The following is a 19,221-nucleotide window of genomic DNA, read 5'->3' as shown; positions in this document are numbered from 1 at the left end:
ACATATTTCCCTGGGGCTTTCGTGATAAATATAACTTTGGTCAAGGAGAAACCAGCAGTAGGCCACAGCCTAGGCCAAGGTAAAAATGCCGCCTTCTAATGAGCTCCAGATCCACACAAACTGCACCTTTTAATGTCCTAGGGAACTTTAGCCAAGGCCTAGAAAAAGTCTCCTAGAAGCAGAGTTGGGAGATGCCACAGATCCAACCCTCAGCCTGGAGCTCGTAGAGGCATTCCGGACGCCTCCAGATCAAAAGACCGCATAGGTATCACCAGGCCACCTTGAGGGGACGTAGCAAGGGTGGCATCAAACCATCTGAATTGGCATCACCTCAGTCTTGCTTTGGGAAAGGAACAAATGCTTCTGAATTCACGGCAGTGGTATCACCTGTGAGGGGTGTGGTCATCGCCAGTCAGTCCTGCCCTCTTTGGCTCTGCCCTCTCCTAGGCGAGTGGCTGGAAAGTGACCTCTGCAAGCACAGGCAGACCCATATCTTCCAACCTCCTGTTGGAGCTGTTCTCACCAGAGTCTGTCTGCAGACTTCCTCCCTTGCAGCCACGTGGGGCCAAATGACTCTGCAGAGAGGGAGATGCCCTCCCCTCGGGTGATGGGTCACAGGAAGGAAAGAGGTGACCTCAGTGGGGAGCAGCGTGGGCTAGCAAAGCATCCGTGGGCTGTGGTTGCCGAATGCAGCACACAGAGGCTCTGGCCCTTGTCCTCAGTAAGTTCTCATTTTAAACTTTCTGGATAGACAAATAATCCTATTCCTCTTATCTTTTGCCAATGGAAGTGGTGAAATGTTCTCTCCTCTGTTTAATCAGATAAGACTTCTAGAGCAAGCAGCATCAGAAGGGCTAAGGTAAGGGAGAAAATGCTGTGCTTTGCCCATCTGAACCTATCAAGGGCATTAAACTTGGATCCTAACGCACGTGGCAGACACAGAGCAACATCATGTCGCCATAAGGCCTGGAGGAGATGGGGGCAAAGAACCGTTTCTTACCTCTGAGCCTGATCACTAGGTACCTCAATGAGTCACAGGTCAGTACAGGCTTTCAGAGGTCATCCTTTCCATTCCCCTGCCTCCATCCAGGACTCCCAAACCACCTCGTGGGATTCCCCTAACCCTAATGCTTTTCGCAAAGGGAAAAAATAACTGTTGCTACCTAGTTTTCTCATCAAGAGGCCTGTGGACCTTTACTGCATGGAAGTTGTTTGTTATATCTAACCTAAACTACTCCTGCTATAAGAGATAGACAGTTGAGTAAGGTCTAGAGACAGAAACACAGGCAAAAATAACCTCTAGAGGTCACCAGGAGGCACCATCAATTCTAGAAGCAAGAAGAAGTTGTTCTAGCCTCCCTTTCAGATTAGCATGAAGGAAGCAGCTCTGCTATGTGCCGGCTCCGAGGAGCTCAGTTCAACAGAAATCCCAGCCCTGGGAGGACTCTGGGCTCCTTCTCCTTTTAAGGCAACGTCTGAGTGCTCAGGGCTACACAAGCTGCAACCAGCCCCAGCCCCTCTCATTCCTGGCTATTTGGAGGAAACTGATGATTAATCAACCCTTTCCCTCCCACCCCCAGCCTGTTTTTCATTAGGTTTTTTTTTAAAGTGTTGGCACACCTCCTCAAGAACAGACACTTGGCGGATCCTTGCCAACTAGAACCCCAGTGTAGGGGAGGGAACTATGAGGGAGTGGAGAATAGTCCTGGATTAGGACAAAGGGGAGAAGTCAGGATGTGGGGTGTCAGGGAAGAAGGTTAAATTGAGGCTGAGCGTGGTGGCTCACTACTATAATCCCAGCACTTTGGGAGGCTGAGGCGGGCAGATCACGTGAGGTCAGGAGTTCAGGACCAGCCTGACTAACATGGAGAAACCCCATCTCTACTAAAAATACAAAATTAGCTGGGCATGGTGGCGCATGCCTGTAATCCCAGCTACTCAGGAGGCTGAGGCTGCAGAATCACTTGAACCCGGGAGGTGGAGGTTGCAATGAGCCAAGATTGCACCATTGCACTCCAGCCTGGGCAACAAGAGTGAAACTCCGTCTCAAAGAAAAAAAAGAATAAAAAATAAGGAAAGAAAGAAGGTTAAATTGAGTCCTGGCTAGGGGCGAAAGGGAAGGGTCTGAATGGGAGTCCTAGCTCTGAAGGGGGCTGTGTGAAAAGAGGAGACTGGTGGGTGAGGCTCTGTGGGCAGCTGGGCACTTGGGCACCCCAGGGATGCTGGGTGGGCAGAGAGGAGCTGCTTTGGCCCCTGATGGGGAAGGTCAGAGATGGTTACATTGACTTGGTGGCTGTTAGTGAGACAGTCAGGTCTGAAACCCAGCTTTTCCTGAACTTGCTAGGTGAAGTTAGTTAAGTCATGATCTCTCTGGATCCCCACTTTCTCTCTGAGTGAAGCCTACAAGCGGGGTGGGAACTCTGGAAAGGGAAGTTATGCAGTGCACAGTGGGCTCTGAGAACTTCCAAAGTGTGCACATTTTGGGAAGGGAAGGAAGAGGGGAGGGCAGGAGTCTCTGCCTTAGGGCCTGATCTCTAGACCATGGGCCTAGAGAAGCCGGTGCCTCCAGCTCTCACCTCCAAGCCCCCAAAGTGGACAGAATCAGTGATGAAACTGCTCTCAACTTGACTAGCTCAGGGAATAGGAGACAGAATTCCCTGATCAAACTATGGGCAGATCATTATAAGAGCTTCCTAAAAGGGCTGATCCATTGAGTTTCCTTGTTTCCACTTTCAAATCAAGGTTCCTTTCAAATCAAGTTTCAGTAAGGTCACCATCACTTCTGCTCTGGGGTGGAATCCAGTTGATCTTAGGGTCAAACCCAGTTCCCTGGGGGCCTGAGTGAGTGTGAGGGGGAGCTCTCTGCCCTTTGCTTCATCACCACAGCCCCAGTGGGGCCTCCAGCGCAGCTGGACCTTGGGGCCTGCAGGGCAGGAGGCTAGAACGGATACATTCCAAGGCCCTGTCTCACTAGGCGCTGTGCCCCTTGGCTGCTTATTGTGATTCTAGCAGAGAAGCCAAGGACTCTCGCTGCTAAAAAAAACCTAGGGGCTGGTCCCCAGTGGCATGTGTTTGTGGTGCAGGTACAACCCATTTCCATAGGACTCACTTTTCTTTCCATTCCCTCAGCGAAGAGTGGAGGTTGAAGAAATGCAACATGGGCCAGAGAGTGCTATAGAAAGCTGCTTTCCTTTCTTCCCTGCCCTCTCCCCACACCCCAACCTGGCACTCTTGAAAGAAAACTTTTTAAATATTCAAACCGTAGTCTCTTCCTCTTGAAAAACCTTTAGGGGAGGACATTACACCCTCCCTTTAAGTCCCAGTTGCTCTGGGGTCTCCATCACAGTTGGACAGTTAAGTCTAATGTCTACTCTATGTCTAATGTCTAACCCTGCCACTTCCTCTGCTTCTCTTATGAAGATGAGAAGCAAGTGCTCTCAAAACAGGGCTCAGGCTCGGTGCACCCTTATGGAGGAAGAAACAGGGATCCACGGAGGTGTGGGTGGCTTATGCTGTGTATAAAACTCAAGCCCCCGGCCAGGCGCGGTGGCTCACGCCTATAATCCCAGCACTTTGGGAGGCCGAGGTGGGCGAATCACGAGGTCAGGAGTTAAGAGACCAGCCTGACCAACATGGTGAAACCCCGTCTCTACTAAAAATACAAAAATTAGCTGGGCATGGTAGCGCGCGCCTGTAATCCCAGCTACTCAGGAGGCTGAGGCAGGAGAATCACTTGAACCTGGGAGGCAGAGGTTGCCATGAGCCAAGATCACGCCATCACACTCCAGCCTGGGTGACAGAGCAAAACTCTGTCTCAAAAAAAAAAAAAAACCTCAAGCCCCCATCGCAGCTCAACTGACTAGGGTCCCATGGCCTCTCTCACAAACTTCTCAGTGTCTCGGGGGTCAAAATTGAGTCATAGAATCCAAGATCCAGAATCTGGCAGAGTCTTCCAGAGATCAGCTGACCCGATGAATTCCAGGGCTCTCCACAGAGAGGTGCTTGTCCTTAGCTAAGTTTTTACTAAAAATAAGGACAATACTGTGAATTTTTAAAAACACACATATTTGTTGTTAAGGTATATTCTTTACTCTGTTATGCCTACCTTCTTTAAAATTAGCTCCTTCTTATTTTGATGAGATGATGATGGTAGATAGAATTTTAAAATACCGGACAGGCATGGCGGTTCCCACCTGTAATCTCAGCACTTTGGGAGGCTGAGGTGGGAGGACTGCTTGAGGATAGGATTTTGAATCCAGCCTGGGCAACATAACGAGACCCCCATCTCTAAGAAAAAAAAAAAAATTTACAAATATCTTTAATTGGTAAAATAAAATGTTAGCATATGTTGATCCCTCCAGCTTTTTTTTTTTCCTTTGGAAACGTATTGGCTTACAAAATTCCTGTATTTCAGAACTACTGACCTACTCCTTAAAAACAGGGGCCAGGGCCGGGCGCAGCGGCTCAAGTCTGTAATCCCAGCACTTTGGGAGGCCGAGACGGGCAGATCACCAGGTCAGGAGATCGAGACCACCCTGGCTAATACGGTGAAACCCCATCTCTACTAAAGAATACAAAAAACTAGCCGGGCGACGAGGTGGGCGCCTGTAGTCCCAGCTACTTGGGCGGCGGAGGCAGGAGAATGGCGTCAACCCGGGAGGCGGAGCTTGCAGTGAGCTGAGATCCGGCCACCGCACTCCAGCCTGGGCGACAGAGCCAGACTCCGTCTCAAAAAAAAAAAAAAAAAAAAAACCGGGGGCCAGGACTAAAGTGAGGGGATGTGAGGCACTCATCTTGGGCATAGAATACAAGTGGATGCCAAAAACTCAGTAAGCAAGATAACTGATGTTTTCGTGTGTGTGTGTGTGTGTGTGTGTGTGTGTGTGTGTATACACACACACACACACACACATATATATATATATATTTTTGAGACACAGTTTTGCTCTTGTTGCTTAGGCTAGAGTGCAATGGCGCAGTCTTGGCTCATCGCAACCTCCACCTCCCAGGTTCAAGTGATTCTGCTGCTTCAGCCTCCCGAGTAGCTGGGATTATAGGCATGCACCACCATGCCTGGCTAATTTTGTATTTTAGTAGAGACGAGTTTCTCCATGTTGGCCAGGCTGGTCCCAAACTCCCAAACTCCTGACCTTAGGTGATCTGCCTGCCTCGGCCTCCCATAGTGTTAGGATTACAGGCATGAGCCACCATGCCCGGCCTTCATGTATATTTTTAAAAATAAAACTAATGCAAAAAGTCCACAATAAACAGCAATGCAAAATTTTAAAGACAGAATCAGTGTTAGTATTTCACCTTTTGCCTCAGGTTCCAATGTGCTTGGCAGGGCACTGCTTAGAAGCAGTTCTTCTAAATCACCCATGACAGGAAAGGGCAATTCTGGGTCTGAGAATACGCCATAAAAGGAACTGCCACAACATTTGCAGGTGTTTGGTTGTCTCACGACCCTGAGGCCTTGAGTCTGATGTCATTCCATTTCTGCAGCTTAAACCTGAGTCCCTCTTGCTGCCCTCAATGGAGACATCCACCCCACTCTCCCAAACAACACAACTGTCCTTCAGAGGCTCAAGGGCAGTTACGTAAGCGCTCCCCCACACATCCCCATACTCATTCCTCTCCCTCTGTAGCCAGCTTTTCATGTTTATTTTTCTTTTCTGAACTCTTAGGAAAGCAAGCAAGTGGAGACCAAGACAGATGCCAAGAATGGAGAGGAAAGGGGCAGAGATGCCAGCAAAAAAGCCCTGGGCCCCAGACGGGACTCAGATCTGGGGAAGGAGCCAAAGAGGGGTGGTTTAAAGAAAAGCTTCTCTAGAGACAGAGATGAAGCTGATGGCAAGAGTGGCGAGAAGCCCAAGGAGGAGAAGATCATCCGGGGCATTGACAAGGGCCGGGTCAGGGCTGCAGTGGATAAGAAGGAGGCAGGGAAAGATGGGAGAGCAGAGGAGAGGGCAGTGGCCACCAAGAAGGAAGAGGAGAAGAAAGGGAGTGACAGGAACACAGGCTTGAGCAGGGACAAGGATAAAAAGAGAGAGGAGATGAAGGAGGTGGCCAAGAAAGAGGATGATGAGAAGGTAAAAGGGGAGCGTAGGAACACAGACACCAGAAAAGAGAGTGAGAAGATGAAAAGAGCAGGTGGGAACACAGACATGAAAAAAGAGGATGAGAAGGTAAAAAGAGGAACTGGGAACACAGACACCAAAAAGGAGAATGAAAAAGTCAAGAAGGATGAACCCTTACATGAAAAGGAAGCCAAGGAAGACAGCAAGACTAAAACACCCGAGACACAGATGCCCAGTGGCCCCACCAAGCCCTCTGAAGGACCGGCCAAGGCGGAGGAGGAGGCAGCTCCCAGCATATTTGATGAGCCTCTGGAGAGAGTGAAGAACAATGACCCTGAGATGACTGAGGTGAATGTCAACAACTCAGACTGCATCACAAATGAGATCTTGGTCCGGTTTACTGAGGCTCTGGAGTTCAACACTGTGGTTAAGGTGTTTGCCTTGGCCAACACGCGAGCCGATGACCACGTGGCCTTTGCCATTGCCATCATGCTCAAGGCCAACAAGACCATCACCAGCCTCAACCTGGACTCCAACCACATCACAGGCAAAGGCATCCTGGCCATCTTCCGGGCCCTCCTCCAGAACAACACACTGACCGAGCTCCGCTTCCACAACCAGCGACACATCTGTGGAGGCAAGACGGAGATGGAGATCGCCAAGCTGCTGAAGGAGAATACTACCCTGCTCAAGCTGGGCTACCATTTTGAGCTGGCCGGGCCCCGAATGACCGTCACCAATCTGCTCAGCCGCAACATGGACAAGCAGAGACAAAAGCGGCTGCAGGAGCAAAGGCAGGCACAGGAAGCCAAGGGAGACAAGAAGGATCTGCTGGAGGTACCCAAGGCCGGGGCTCTGGCCAAGGGCTCCCCGAAACCTTCACCTCAACCATCTCCAAAGCCCTCTCCAAAGAACTCACCCAAAAAAGGGGGTGCTCCAGCTGCCCCACCTCCCCCTCCCCCTCCCTTAGCTCCACCCCTTATCATGGAAAACCTGAAGAATTCACTCTCACCAGCTACCCAGAGGAAGATGGGAGACAAAGTCCTCCCTGCCCAGGAGAAGAACTCCCGTGACCAGCTACTGGCCGCCATCCGCTCCAGCAACCTCAAGCAGCTCAAGAAGTTAAGTAGTTGTTGGCGTGAACCAACAGGGCGGGGCTGGTTAGGGCCTGGAGGAGAGGGCAGGACTGCAAAAGGGAAGGCATGCAGAGGAGCTCATGTCGGCTGTAGATGATATAGACTCCCAGGGCCCATAGGGAACTTCAGGTCATCTCATGCATCCTCCTGCCTGCAGGCAGGTTACACCTGTACATCCCCTAGAGCTGAGACTCTACCCTTCCTTTAAGGAGCTTCCTTTAGCCCCTCACTCCATACTTCTCTTTCATCCTGCAGTGAAGCCTGTTTCTCCTTAAAATGGAGAAATGGCCTCTGCAGAGTAGTTTTGCCTCGGGTCCTTCCTTTAAGTCTTCTCCATTTCCCCAAACAAAAATGATCCATGTTTTACTTAGCCTCTTCTCAGGACAAGCCAAGTCCTACAGGTCAGTCCATCCGAAAGGTCTCTGGGAGACTCACCTCTCAGGACAGTCTACCTTTGCCTAGCCAGTGCTATGGACACAGGAGCCATCCCTGGACACCCCGCTTCTCCAAGCTCTGCCTCCCCTGGAAGTCCAGCCTGGGTGACAAAGTCCATGATCGTTTGTCCATTTGGCTGGATACCCAACCCCCACAACATCATCTGGGACAAGATATCATGAGATAAAGGACAATCTCCATTGTAATTCCAGTGGTCACTCGATGACATCCAATTTTTACAGACAAGGAAAAATACTCCCTCAGTGTCAACACCTCATTCACATTCCACAGACATAACATATTGCAGTGTCTCCTGTGTCCTTCCAGTAGGTAGGGAGGTGAGGTGGCCGAGCTCCCTTCTCTAACCTGTCTCTACTTTGCCCCTACAGGTTGAAGTGCCCAAACTGCTTCAGTAGGACCAGGCTACCAGGCACCATCTGCCAATGCCATGACTGCTCAGGCCTCACCTCCCAGGGCTACACAGACCCTGCCCACCCCGTCCCTGGCTGACCTGCTGTGGATGTCCCTATTCTGCCATGGGACAGTCAAGGCCTGGGTCACGCTCAAGGAAGGATGCCTTATCTCTTCTCGCTTTCCTTTTCTTGTCTCTGAGGCTCTCCAAATTTTGCTTTAATACCTGGAGCTCAGGTTTCCGGACAAGAAGAGTCCTTTCAGCACATCGCTGAGAAGATGGCACTGTCCAGGGCCCATGTAGCGGGCAAGCTGCAAAAGACCTGTGATCCAGGAAAGATGTCCCACAGGGACCACACCCACCCCAGCCCCACTGCCCTCTAGGGCCAGGATTCAGGCCTCTGAGGAGCCCACGGGGCAAAGCTGCTGGGCCAGTGGCACTCTGTGTGGGACAACGGCAGAAAGATGGAGAGGCATGGGGGCACAAAGGGGAGTGTGGGGAGGGGCTGAGGACACCCCAAAGTCCAGGCTAAGCAGAGGATGTGGCAGGGGCAGTGGCCTGGATGGACAGTGCCTGGTGGGAGGAGACTCCAGACAGAAGGAGTGGGACAGACAGCAGCTGGACTTGAAGGTTTGATGCCAAAGTAGACATTTTCCTCACATCCACCTGCTGCTGTATAAATAGCTGTGTATCTGTTTTTCCATAAGATTTTGATAATATATACAAACCTTTAGCTGTGAATGGCTGTGCCCCACCTGTTGTCCTGAACTGTGAGTCCTGATCCTAACCCTGGGTTCTCTGGAGGACTCTAGAAGCTCAGGTTCCCTGCCACGCTATTTGAGTTGGCCATGAAATAAATTCACATCCTCAGAAAGTGCATCATGGAGGAAAATCTGAACTCTGAGCAGAGGACTCTCCACTGACTTGGTTGTCCAGGTCTAGAAGGCCAGGCCTCTACTAGGTCTGCTCCTGAACCAGTCCTACTGCCTGGAGTCAGTAGCCAGAGCTGTTCTCAGGGGTGCTGGGGCACAGTGGAGCACAGGGCGCTGGGATGGCTATATTAGGCATGTTTAGGGATGCTCATTCCATGACTCTGCCTAACCACAGGCTCAGGGCCAGGTCCTCACAGCAGTCACAGGCCCAGGAAGGCAGCAGGCAGAGAAGTGGAGTGACTATTTGGAGAATAGCACCCATACCTGTGTGCCCTAGGGCTCAGAAGGGCCTCATCTTCCCCAGCCCTCCCCATCTACTCACCAATTCCGCTTCCTGCCCCAACTGCAGGAATGCTGACAATGCTGGCATGCCCACCATCATGTGTAGATGAAAGGCATCTTTCTGAATTTCATTCTCTTGAAGGTGCTGGCACCCCTTGGCACCGTGGAACTGCCACTTTGGGTCTGTGTCACTTGTAGGTTTCTCTGCCTCCAGGTTGCCTCTACAGCAGGAGGCACAGCAGTTTCACCATCGTTGAGGTGAGGGTGGGATACCCCAGCTAGGAAGCAAGATCACTGTGCTAGGTCTGCCCAAAACCAGAGGGCAGTCTAGTCCTGGGGTAAAGCCCTCAGATCCCAGGGCACACTCTTACCCATTCCCTCCACCCACTTGCCTGTCACCCCAGTTACCTAAGCAAACACTGGGCCCAGAGGAGAAGAGACAGACACACACTGGCTCCTGGACCTAAAGGGTATGAGCTGGAGCTAAGGCCAGCTAGAGCTTCCACTGTCAGCCCCCACTGTCAGCCCCACTGCACCCCCTGGGCCTGCTGGGTGCTGGGCACTAGCTAGATGCTTTAGGCTGCTTCAGCTGATCCTTCAGCTCTGTGAGGTGGATTCCAGTATTCTATTTTGCAGATAGAGTTTGGCCCAGAGAGGTTAACTAATATATCCATGATCACACAGCTAATAAAAGGCAGAGCTCAGGTCTTTTTTGTTTGTTGGTTTTGTTTTGAGCCCAGGTCTTCAGGCCATAGAACTGCTTCTCATTAACAGCTCTCCTTCCTTCCCTCACTGAAATAAGGCTGTGACGGTGCTGCAGGAAAGTACTGGACGCTCACCTGAACCCAAACAACCTACCCCCAAATCTTAAGGCTCCAACACCTTAAAAAGCTGTCACCTTAGGAAGCCCTTTCTACCAAACTTCAAACATGATTTAGCCAGAGAGAAAAACTACTCCCTACTGTCCTGAGCAACAAGTGAGCTGCCCCTCCTCGGTGCTCCTGCGGGATGCTGTTTCTGCCCTGGATGATGTAATCATTCCTCTGGTGCACTTGAACCTGGTGCGGAAGCGCAGCGCCACCTGGGGGTGGACTGCAACCCAGATTCTCCCGCTGCTCCAGGGACGCCCTGGAGCTGTGCTAGGGACCAGGGGAGGGAGGCAGTTCAAGGGAGGAGGAGGAAAAGATGGGTAGATAGCCTGGTGAGCTTCGGAAAAGGGGCCCAAACTCCAGAGGCTGTGTTTCTGCTGGGCCATGCACCCACTGCTGCCCACCTGCCCCACCAGCACTGGCAGTCACCCATCTATCCAGCTTCCTTTCCTAAAACTTAGGGGGGAAAATCCAGAAAGGCTCTATTCTTGTCTGGTGCCCGTACTGTACAGGGACAAAAAAACAGGTTCAAAGACAGCAAATGACTTGTCCAAGTTGATGAATCAGGATTTGAACCCAAGTCTCCTACCTTTGGGTTCATCTAGCAACCTGGATGAAGCCACGGTCTGACCTCCACAGTCTCTGCCTGCAGTCCCCACTGTCATATCATCCACTCTGCCCCCCCCCCCCCCACCCTCCATCACTTCCTGGGGAATCACTTTTCCTAGCTCCTACCCACAAAGAAGGGAGGCTTCACCTCTCAGCTCTCCTGGCCTGCAGGGCCCAGCTGTTGCACCCCAAGCTTCTTGCCTCCTGGCCCTATCCAGATGGGAAAAGTGTCTTTCCCTCCACCTTCCCTGGGCCACCCCAAGGGATGCCAGCACTGGGACCGAGGCCCTGGTGTTGGCTGTGGGTGGGATGGTAGGCACCAGCAGCTGCCAAGGCGCTGGCCTCACTTGTCCTCACAGAAGCTCAACCTGCAGGTGAGCAAGGGGCTCTAGGCCTGGGCACTGTAGCACACATATGACACTCTTTAAGAAACATGAGATCTGGATGTAGGTCACCCATGAGCTTCTGGACCACCAAGTCGGGAGTGCCATGCGCTGCCCCGTACTCTGCACCCTGCATGGCCAGGCTGGGGCCCCTGACTTATGAGTTTGGCCTGACTAGGGCCTGTGTTGCTGTGGTGCTAGGCTAGGCTGCTGGCCTAAGAGTGGCCACTAGAGTGTGGCCCCCCTCAGCATCCTTCCCTCAGCACCTCCCACTCGTCCTGCCTATGCCTCTCCTACTACCTCTCCCTCCCTCTTTCCTCCAGTCCTCTAGGGCCCTTCCCTTACTTGCCCCTCCCTCCTTTACTTCTTGCCTTAGGTGCCGCCCTTCTTTCACCTAGGGGGAAGGAGGGAGGCCCTTCTCCCCTCCCCCAAGGTGTCTCTCCTTTCTTGCCAACCTTTCCCCCACTGCCCACTGTATTTCCATGTATCCCTGCCCTAGCTCCTTCCCTGCACCTGACCCCTCCCATCCCCCTGTGAGATCCGCTTCCCCCTGAGCAGGCCCAGCCTGGCAAGATTCCTGCCCTAAGAATGCACTTCTCTTGCTTTTGTCTAAAAATGCTCCTCTTCACCTATGCCTTCCAGACCGCCCTTGCGGGATTCCCCATTCCCTCCCGGCCTGGCAGGACTCGACTGACGCCACTGTCAGCCCCACTGCACCCCCGGGCCTGCTGGGTGCTGGGCACTAGCTAGATGCTTTAGGCTGCTTCAGCTGATCCTTCAGCTCTGTGAGGTGGATTCCAGTATTCTATTTTGCAGATAGAGTTTGGCCCAGAGAGGTTAACTAATATATCCATGATCACACAGCTAATAAAAGGCAGAGCTCAGGTCTTTTTTGTTTGTTGGTTTTGTTTTGAGCCCAGGTCTTCAGGCCATAGAACTGCTTCTCATTAACAGCTCTCCTTCCTTCCCTCACTGAAATAAGGCTGTGACGGTGCTGCAGGAAAGTACTGGACGCTCACCTGAACCCAAACAACCTACCCCCAAATCTTAAGGCTCCAACACCTTAAAAAGCTGTCACCTTAGGAAGCCCTTTCTACCAAACTTCAAACATGATTTAGCCAGAGAGGTCCTGAGGTCCCCCAATCCTTGAGGGACACTGCCCCTCCCACCCTCACTCCTGCCTGCCCTTATGGGATCCCTGATTGGCTTTCAGGGGTGCTAGTTGAGGAACAAGGCGATCTGGAGGGGCAACTACAGCTTTGTACTCCCCTGGCCCCGCTGGGCTCCCCTTGTTTCCCAGATGATGAGTCAGATGAGGTGGGGTCAGAGGAGACTGCAGTGCTTTGGGAAGAGGTGCAGGGCTGATTGCCTCCATTTAAAGAACTCCAGGATACGTGAGAGACCTCTTCACGGCTCAGAGCACGTGAAAGTCCTACTCTGTCACAGTTTTGCTCCTTTTCTTTGAATTCTCTTCAGTGTTTTGCGGAGTGAATTGACTGGAAATGGGGCAACCCCACTCTTCCAGTCTCAGTTATGGCTGGGGTAAACCTGCCTCTTATCCCAGACTACAAAGCATGTTTTCATTGACATCAGGTTGTTGATTCAAGGATAATTAATTCTGACTGGCATCACCTTGCATACATTTCACATCATTTCTCAGAGAAACTCAAAAACTTTAATATGTCGATCTCTTCCAGCTCCCAGCTTCAGGAGAGAGGAGACTGGACTCCAAACCCCAGAGGCCTTGGAGACCCTCTTTCCTGAATTGTGAAGCCAGGGACTCCAGGGCTCCAGCCCCCACCTCTTGTCCCCACCCTCAAAGAGAAAGTGGATTTGTACCTGTGGCCTCAGCCCTGTCTCTACCAGCATCAGCAGCCCCTCCCTGTCTGGGTCTGATCCAGGGGCAGACACATGGGCCCCATGGATATCTCACTGGGAAGGGGAAAGCTGTGACTGTAGGGGCAGGGCTCTGCCAGGGGAATTTCTGACCCTGGCCCCAAAACCCTGGCCCAGGAGCTCTTGCCTTCCAGGCTGCATGACAAGGGATAATCCTCAAGATTATGTGGGTGGCAGAAAGCCACCCCAGAAGTGCTGGGGGAAGGGTGCTGAGAGGGGCCACACTCTCTTGGCCACTCTTAGGCCAGCAGCCTAGCCTAGCACCACAGCAACACAGGCCCTAGTCAGGCCAAACTCAGAGGTCGGGGGCCCCAGCCTGGTCATGCAGGGTGCAGAGTAGGGAGCAGTACCCTGCATGGGGGCATGGTCAGCACAATGGCCCTACCCAGAACCCAGCTGGGCTGCAGGAGCCCAGAGGTCTGAGAGGGCAGGGCAGGAGAGCAGAGCCTGAGGCTGCTGTGGGGCTGGAGTACCTGTGCATGGGGAGAAAAGGAGGGCTGGGCTTAGAGGATACTTGGATAAGGGGTTTGGGGAGGGGAGGGGCTCCTCACTGGTGGGGCTTTGCCAAGCTGAGCTTACACTTTTCCCAGTTGAATTAAAAACAATAAAACTTCCTTCCCTGGATCTCTCACCAGACAAGTCCTGAGAGCACAAGGACCATGACCCCAGGGAACAAGGAGATGGAAGACAGCCAGGCAGCTCCAGAGGTGGGAGGCTCTTCTAGGCAGTATTTGTGGGAGGAGGGGGAGAAAAGGTCATATCCCCCACTGCGTGGCTCAGTGGGGGTCACAGACATGGGCCTGGGGACTGGGATCCAAGCAGCTGACAGAAGCACCTTGCACCAGGTTCTTGGGTCACCGAGTGTCTCTACCTGGCTCCTACTCCTAGGACCTCTAATCAGGAAGGAAAGGACAGGACTAACAGTTTAATGTATATAATATTTCACCCTCCTGACAGCCATGGGGTATTATCCCCATTCGATTTATTTATTTATTTATTTATTTATTTATTTATTTATTTAGAGACAGATCCTGGTTCTGTCGCCCAGGCTGGAGTGCAGTGGCACAATTTCGGCTCACTGTAACCTCCGCCTCCTGGGTTCAAGTGATTCTTCTGCCTCAGCCTCCCGAGTAGCTAGGATTACAGGTGCCTGCCACAATGCTCGGCTAATTTTTTTTTTTTTTTTTTTTAATATTAGCAGAGACAAGGATTCACCCTATTGGCCAGGCTAGTCTTGAACTCCTGACCTCAGGTGATCTGCCCGCCTCGGCCTCTCAAAGTACTGAGATTACAGGCATGAGCTACAGTGCCTGTCCTATCCCCATTCTACAGATGAGGACACCGAGGCTTGGAAACCTTGGGAGACATGGCCAAGGTCAGAAAGTGGTGGGGCCCAGAATGAACCTAAGGGTACCTGAACGAGAACTACCTTTGTACAGTTAGCATTGCCTCAGCTGCTGTAGAGCTGTTGATCCCTAGGGAATATCTGTAGTGCAAACGAGCATCTCTTCAGAGCCGTGGCGAAATTCACCTCATTGTCTTTAGGAAGCAGCCCAGGAACAGTCTGTCTTGGTCTGCGTGTGGATGGGGGGAGGATGGTGCTGTGCTCCAGTGCTGGTGCTGGCCCTCCCCTACTTTTGGAATATGGAGTGGGCAACAGTCTGGGCCCAGCTGAAGGCAGTGTTCCTGGAAAGTGTGGATGTGTCCAATGATGCGACTGATATGAGTTACGTCTTTACAGCTTTAATCCAGCAGGCCACAGATCTGGCCAGTGGGGCAGCCAGAGAGGAGGGCTACTGCCAGCTGCTGATGGAACCTCCTCCCTGCCCCCACCCCAGCCCAGAGGGGACAAACAGTAGGGCCCCAGCCTTCCTGGCTGGGATCTTGGGAGCAGAGGGACTATTTGAAAACAGGCACTGTGACCCAGGCTGTCATCTCCCTCCCTTGCCCCCAGTAAAAATAGCCCATAATCCCAAGCCCTCCCCCCAACCCCTCATAGTTCTAGTTCAGCTCCTGTTCCACTTCCCTGGGGCTCTGTCCCCAGTAGGGCCCAGGGCTTGGCTTGGTCTGGGGCCTGGTGACTAGAGGACTCCTGCCCACCCCCAGGACCAGATGCAGGTACAGGATGAGGGCATCTCCCAAGGTTGGCATCACTGAAGGGGCAGCAGAGACATGGCTGGTTCCTCAGGCTCCCGGGTAAGAGGGCTGTGGTGGCATATAGGGAGGAGGAGCTGAAAGCCAAAGAGACAAGATGAGGATGAGTGGTGGCATAGGTGGACGAAAAGTAACCCCCCTAACCCCAGGGCGGACAGGACCCATAGAGAAGAGTGGGCCTGGAGGTTTCGGGCTAGAGGTGGAGAAAGTCTGGGAGAGGGAATCTGAGAATGAGAGAGGCACAAGGGAGGTCGCAGGGCAAGGGGTGGGGGAAGGCAGCAGCAAGGGGCCCCAGATTGCTTACTTACCTGCAGGGTTGTAGACTGGGGGCCCAGCTGGGTAGAGTGGATATTGGGGAGCAGGACCACTAGGTGGGTACATGAAGCCAGGTTGTGGGGGTGCAGGGCCAGCTTTGGGGTCCTGGGGGTATGGGTATACTGGCTGCACTGGGATGCCTGTCATTGGAATCTCCTGGCCTAGGTGGGGGAGAAGGATCAGCATTCAGAGACCCATCTGCTATGGGAAGCCTCCTCCTCCTGCCCAGGAAACCAAGGTAAGCACCCTGGTGCTGGCCTCTGGCAAGCTCCAGGCTGGCCATCTTTTCCTCCCACACCCTGCTTGGCAGATTTAAGCAGGGAGCTGTGCACGTGGCCCCAGCTGGTCAATCTGTGTTTAGTAAGTTTGCTCCCCTCAGCAGGTTTCAGAGACCTTATGAACCAGGGAGCACAGCCCAGGGAATATCTCACTTGGGCAAGGAGAGGACAGCTCAGGGCTGGTATCCTGTAATCCAGTAGAGCTGCCACTAAGGGGGTCTTCTCCTAGCCCACTGATCTCCCATATGGCACCACCGTCCCCATGTCCATCAGATTGTGGCATATGTGCATCACATGCCAACACTCAGGCACATATTCTGCCGTCCACTGCAGTACACTCAATTAATGTTCATCACTACAGACCTGACCCCATGTACTTACCAAGAGTCATGTGCACACATACACCCACTCACCCTCTATTGTTGACAGACTGCACTCCTGTATACATTTGAATCTTCATGTGTATGCACAGAAATGCATACACAGTCTGATGTTCCATACACCCCTGGGCACATTCTAATAGTCAGGTGTTTACAAGCATTTTTCTGGGTTTTCATGCTGGCAGGTGTGTATACAGAAGTACATACCACTACAGAATGTACCCAATCCATGAACTTTCCGCTGCCCGTTATGGGACTTAGCCCAGCCCATATGAGGCTCATCTTGCCCAGTACTGGGTGTACCTTCAAATGGGCTCTGGAGCTGCTGGCGCCGGCGGTACAGGTAGCAACAGGAACAGAGGAAGCAGCAGATGGTGGTGGCAACCACAGCAACAAAGAGGATCACAGCTGAGGCGATGCCTGCTATGGTCTTGGGACTTTAGACAAAGAACAGGTCCTCTCACCTTCCAACACTCATAGGAGGGAGTCCTCATTATGCTGGCTCCAACTCCTGGCCAGCAGGGGGGCCACGGCATGCTGAGATTTGGGGTTCCTTGTGGGCTCTGCCCAGTCCCTGTGAAGGAGATCTTAGAGGACCTCCACTTCCCAGAAGGCTATGCTGCCTGGCTGGCTAGTGTGAAGCATACGGGTATTTGCAGTGCGCCCCCAACCATTGCTTTTATATCTACAACTTAAATGATTTGACATACAGCATAACACTGAAAGGAGCCTTATAAATAATCTAGAGCCATTTTTTCCAAACCCCACTTCAATCAGAAGTCTCTGCATCTATTTTATATATGATATATTAAAAAAAAGTTTGACAACCACTAATTTGGCAAGCAATGACCCATAGAAGGCAAGTGTCTTCTCCAAGATCACACAGCTAGTAAGAAGTGGACCTGGGAATCAAACCCAAGTCTCCGGCCTTTGTCCCAGAGCTTCTTCCACAAAGCCACACTGTGTCCAGGTATTAACCCTGAACCCTCCCTCCCCACGACCTAGCAGGACCAAAGGGAGGGCTCCAGAAAGAACCTGGAAACCCCTGGCCCGGCCAAAGCCTATGAAGGTAACTAACATGCCTTTTCTGGAACTCCCAGGCACCAGCACCTAAGCACCTAGCTCTGCCGCCAAGCTGGAGTCCTGGTGACTCCATTCAGCTAAGAATGTGGAGGTCGAAATGGAGAGGAGGCAGGAGTCCGGGAGGGAGGAAGGGGAGGCCTCTGGAGAAAAGGATGGAGGAGGGGGTGAGGGTGGGGACGCAGGAACCCACCTGAAGGCCAGGCAGTGCTTCTGCTGCCTCTCGGTGATGAGCAAGGTCAGGTCCCTGCAGCAGTACCGATGGTAGCAGGTCCCGCAGCAGAAGGTGAAGAACTCGCAGTTAAACCCCGGATGCCAGGAGCCATTCCGGTCCAGGTACCACAGGCAGTCCTCGCCGGCCAGCACTGCGGGCAGGGGTTGGGGGTGCCCAGTGGCCACTAGGCCAGTTCATCCCCAGCCGCCCTCGGCCCGACTCCCCCGGCGGTCCCCAGCCTGCTGGCTCCCGAACACTGAGGGTTGCCCCTTGTCTCCAACCTGAGGGTCTCAGCTCCGGAGCCCCAGAGGCCTCTGCCTGAAGCTGACCCTGCACCCCGGGGTCAGCCTCCCATGGCCCAGCATCCTGGCACTCCCTCTTCCCGCTTCTTGAGGATCCAGCAACACCCAAGGCTCCCGTGGCAGCCTTGGAGAAGCCCAGACCCCAAGCCCCTCGGATCGGCCCCTCCCCTTCCTCCGCCCCCATCCCACCGCATCCCACTCCTGCCGCATCACTCCCCATCCCCTTACCCAGGGGAGCCCCCAGCACCAACAGAGCGATTGCAGTGAGCGGCGCGGCCCGGCGGAGCCCCGCTGGTGGCATGGTGAGGGCTGGGCGCGGCCGGGGTCGGGCCTCCCAGAGAAGGGACCGCAGGACCAAGCCGGCTAGCTGGAGCTGCGGCGGGGCCCAGCCCGCGGCCAGGCTGGGGCTCCTCTTCCGCCTCCTCTGGGGGTGGGACTAAGCGCCCCGCCCGCGCTAATCCAGCCGGCGCGGCTCCGCGCAGCGCCCAGGAGTCCACCCACCAGCGACGCCCACCTAGCCTCTGGAGCTGGGTGCCCCTCACCCAGCAGAGCACTGCCCTGCTCCCCCTGTCCCCGGCTCCGCTGTGGTTCCTCCCGTCCGAGCCAACATGGGCACCGCGGGCAGTTGGGCACTGCGGCCAGGGAAGTCTGGCTGTGTCCTGGACCCGCCCCCGGCCTGGGCCCAATCAGTATGCTGGACTCCAGAAGCCCTGATCCTGGTGCCACCTCCGAATGCCCAGACACATGGGCCAACCCTGGAGGGGCAGGGCTGGACCTTCCCTTGTTGGGGACCTCCTCTGCCACGTCCAGCCTGGGACATCCTGTAGGGGGCTGAGAGGGAAAGAGGCTGGATGTCACCCCGCCCCCATTCCCAGAACACAAGCACTCATTGAGAGGCATTCAGAGTGGCTTTGTCCCCAGCGGTGCCCACAGGCCTGGACCCTGCCAGCTGCACTGGCTCCCTACGATGGACCCTTCCCCCTTCAAGTGGACAGAGCTGTCATGTACAAGCCCATGGCTTCACTAGCAGGGAAGGCAGGCTGCTGGGGCCACCTGGGGCCCATCCAGTTATACACTCTTCACAGAGCAAGCCTGTACTGCAATAGCCACCGGAGCATAGGGAGGGCAACAGTTAATTTCAGGTGGGCAACAGTTAATTCCAGGTGGAGACAGCGTTTTAGGGTGGGAGAGGTCAGTCTTCGCAGGTTTATACTGAGTGCCAGTGACTATGCCCCATGGTACATGAGGTACCCTCCGAGGAACTGCAAATTAAGCCAGGGAGATCATCAAAAGCCTACCTTAATCCCCTGCCATGTACACCCTTTACACGCACTTCCAGGCTTCCACATCTACCTCATTGGAATCTTTCCACAACTGTATTAACTAAGCAAGGTTGGTCAGTGTTATCAATCCCATTTCACAGACAGAGAAACTAGGACTCATGGAGGTTAAAAAACTTGTTCAAGG

The 19,221-nt window shown here is 53.3% G+C and overlaps 2 protein-coding genes across 3 annotated transcripts in view; one reads left to right on the top strand and one right to left on the bottom strand.

The window, feature by feature from the left end:
* Positions 1–9,978, top strand: part of LMOD1 (leiomodin 1) — a 52,710-nt gene extending 42,732 nt beyond the window's left edge. The window contains exons 1-4 of one of the 2 annotated variants that reach the window (XM_030930102.1): positions 683–721; positions 822–859; positions 5,685–7,199; positions 8,038–9,978. In XM_030930102.1, coding sequence (XP_030785962.1) covers positions 688–721; positions 822–859; positions 5,685–7,199; positions 8,038–8,064 — 1,614 coding nt within the window. In that variant the 5' untranslated portion in view covers positions 683–687 and the 3' untranslated portion in view covers positions 8,065–9,978. Of the gene's footprint in view, positions 1–682; positions 722–821; positions 860–5,684; positions 7,200–8,037 lie in introns of those variants that run through there. The other variant, XM_010378857.2, reaches the window with a different exon arrangement.
* A 4,776-nt stretch (positions 9,979–14,754) lies between these two features.
* SHISA4 (shisa family member 4) lies at positions 14,755–18,533 on the bottom strand. Its single transcript, XM_010378858.2, has 5 exons — positions 17,983–18,533; positions 17,432–17,603; positions 16,462–16,595; positions 15,494–15,661; positions 14,755–15,262 (listed from the first exon to the last, which is right to left on the bottom strand). The coding sequence occupies exons 1-5, from the start codon at positions 18,053–18,055 to the stop codon at positions 15,216–15,218; spliced, it is 594 nt and encodes a 197-aa protein (XP_010377160.1). The 5' UTR covers positions 18,056–18,533; the 3' UTR covers positions 14,755–15,215.
* Between the last annotated feature and the right edge of the window lie 688 nt (positions 18,534–19,221).

The sequence above is a fragment of the Rhinopithecus roxellana genome, chromosome 1 (assembly GCF_007565055.1).
Source record: "Rhinopithecus roxellana isolate Shanxi Qingling chromosome 1, ASM756505v1, whole genome shotgun sequence".
Lineage (NCBI taxonomy): Eukaryota > Metazoa > Chordata > Mammalia > Primates > Cercopithecidae > Rhinopithecus > Rhinopithecus roxellana.
Note: the sequence above shows the minus strand (reverse complement) of the source record. Positions and strands in the feature narration are given on the sequence as shown.

What these genes read in the sequence shown, in the direction of transcription:
- SHISA4 (XM_010378858.2), bottom strand. Translation starts at nt 18,055, where the DNA reads ATGCCACCAGCGGGGCTCCGCCGGGCCGCGCCGCTCACTGCAATCGCT. An exon ending in GCTCCAGAGCCCATTTGAAG is followed by an intron (nt 15,662 to 16,461) that starts GTACACCCAGTA and finishes TCCCCCACCTAG; the next exon opens with GCCAGGAGATTCCAATGACA. An exon ending in CCCAGTCTACAACCCTGCAG is followed by an intron (nt 15,263 to 15,493) that starts GTAAGTAAGCAA and finishes TTTGGCTTTCAG; the next exon opens with CTCCTCCTCCCTATATGCCA.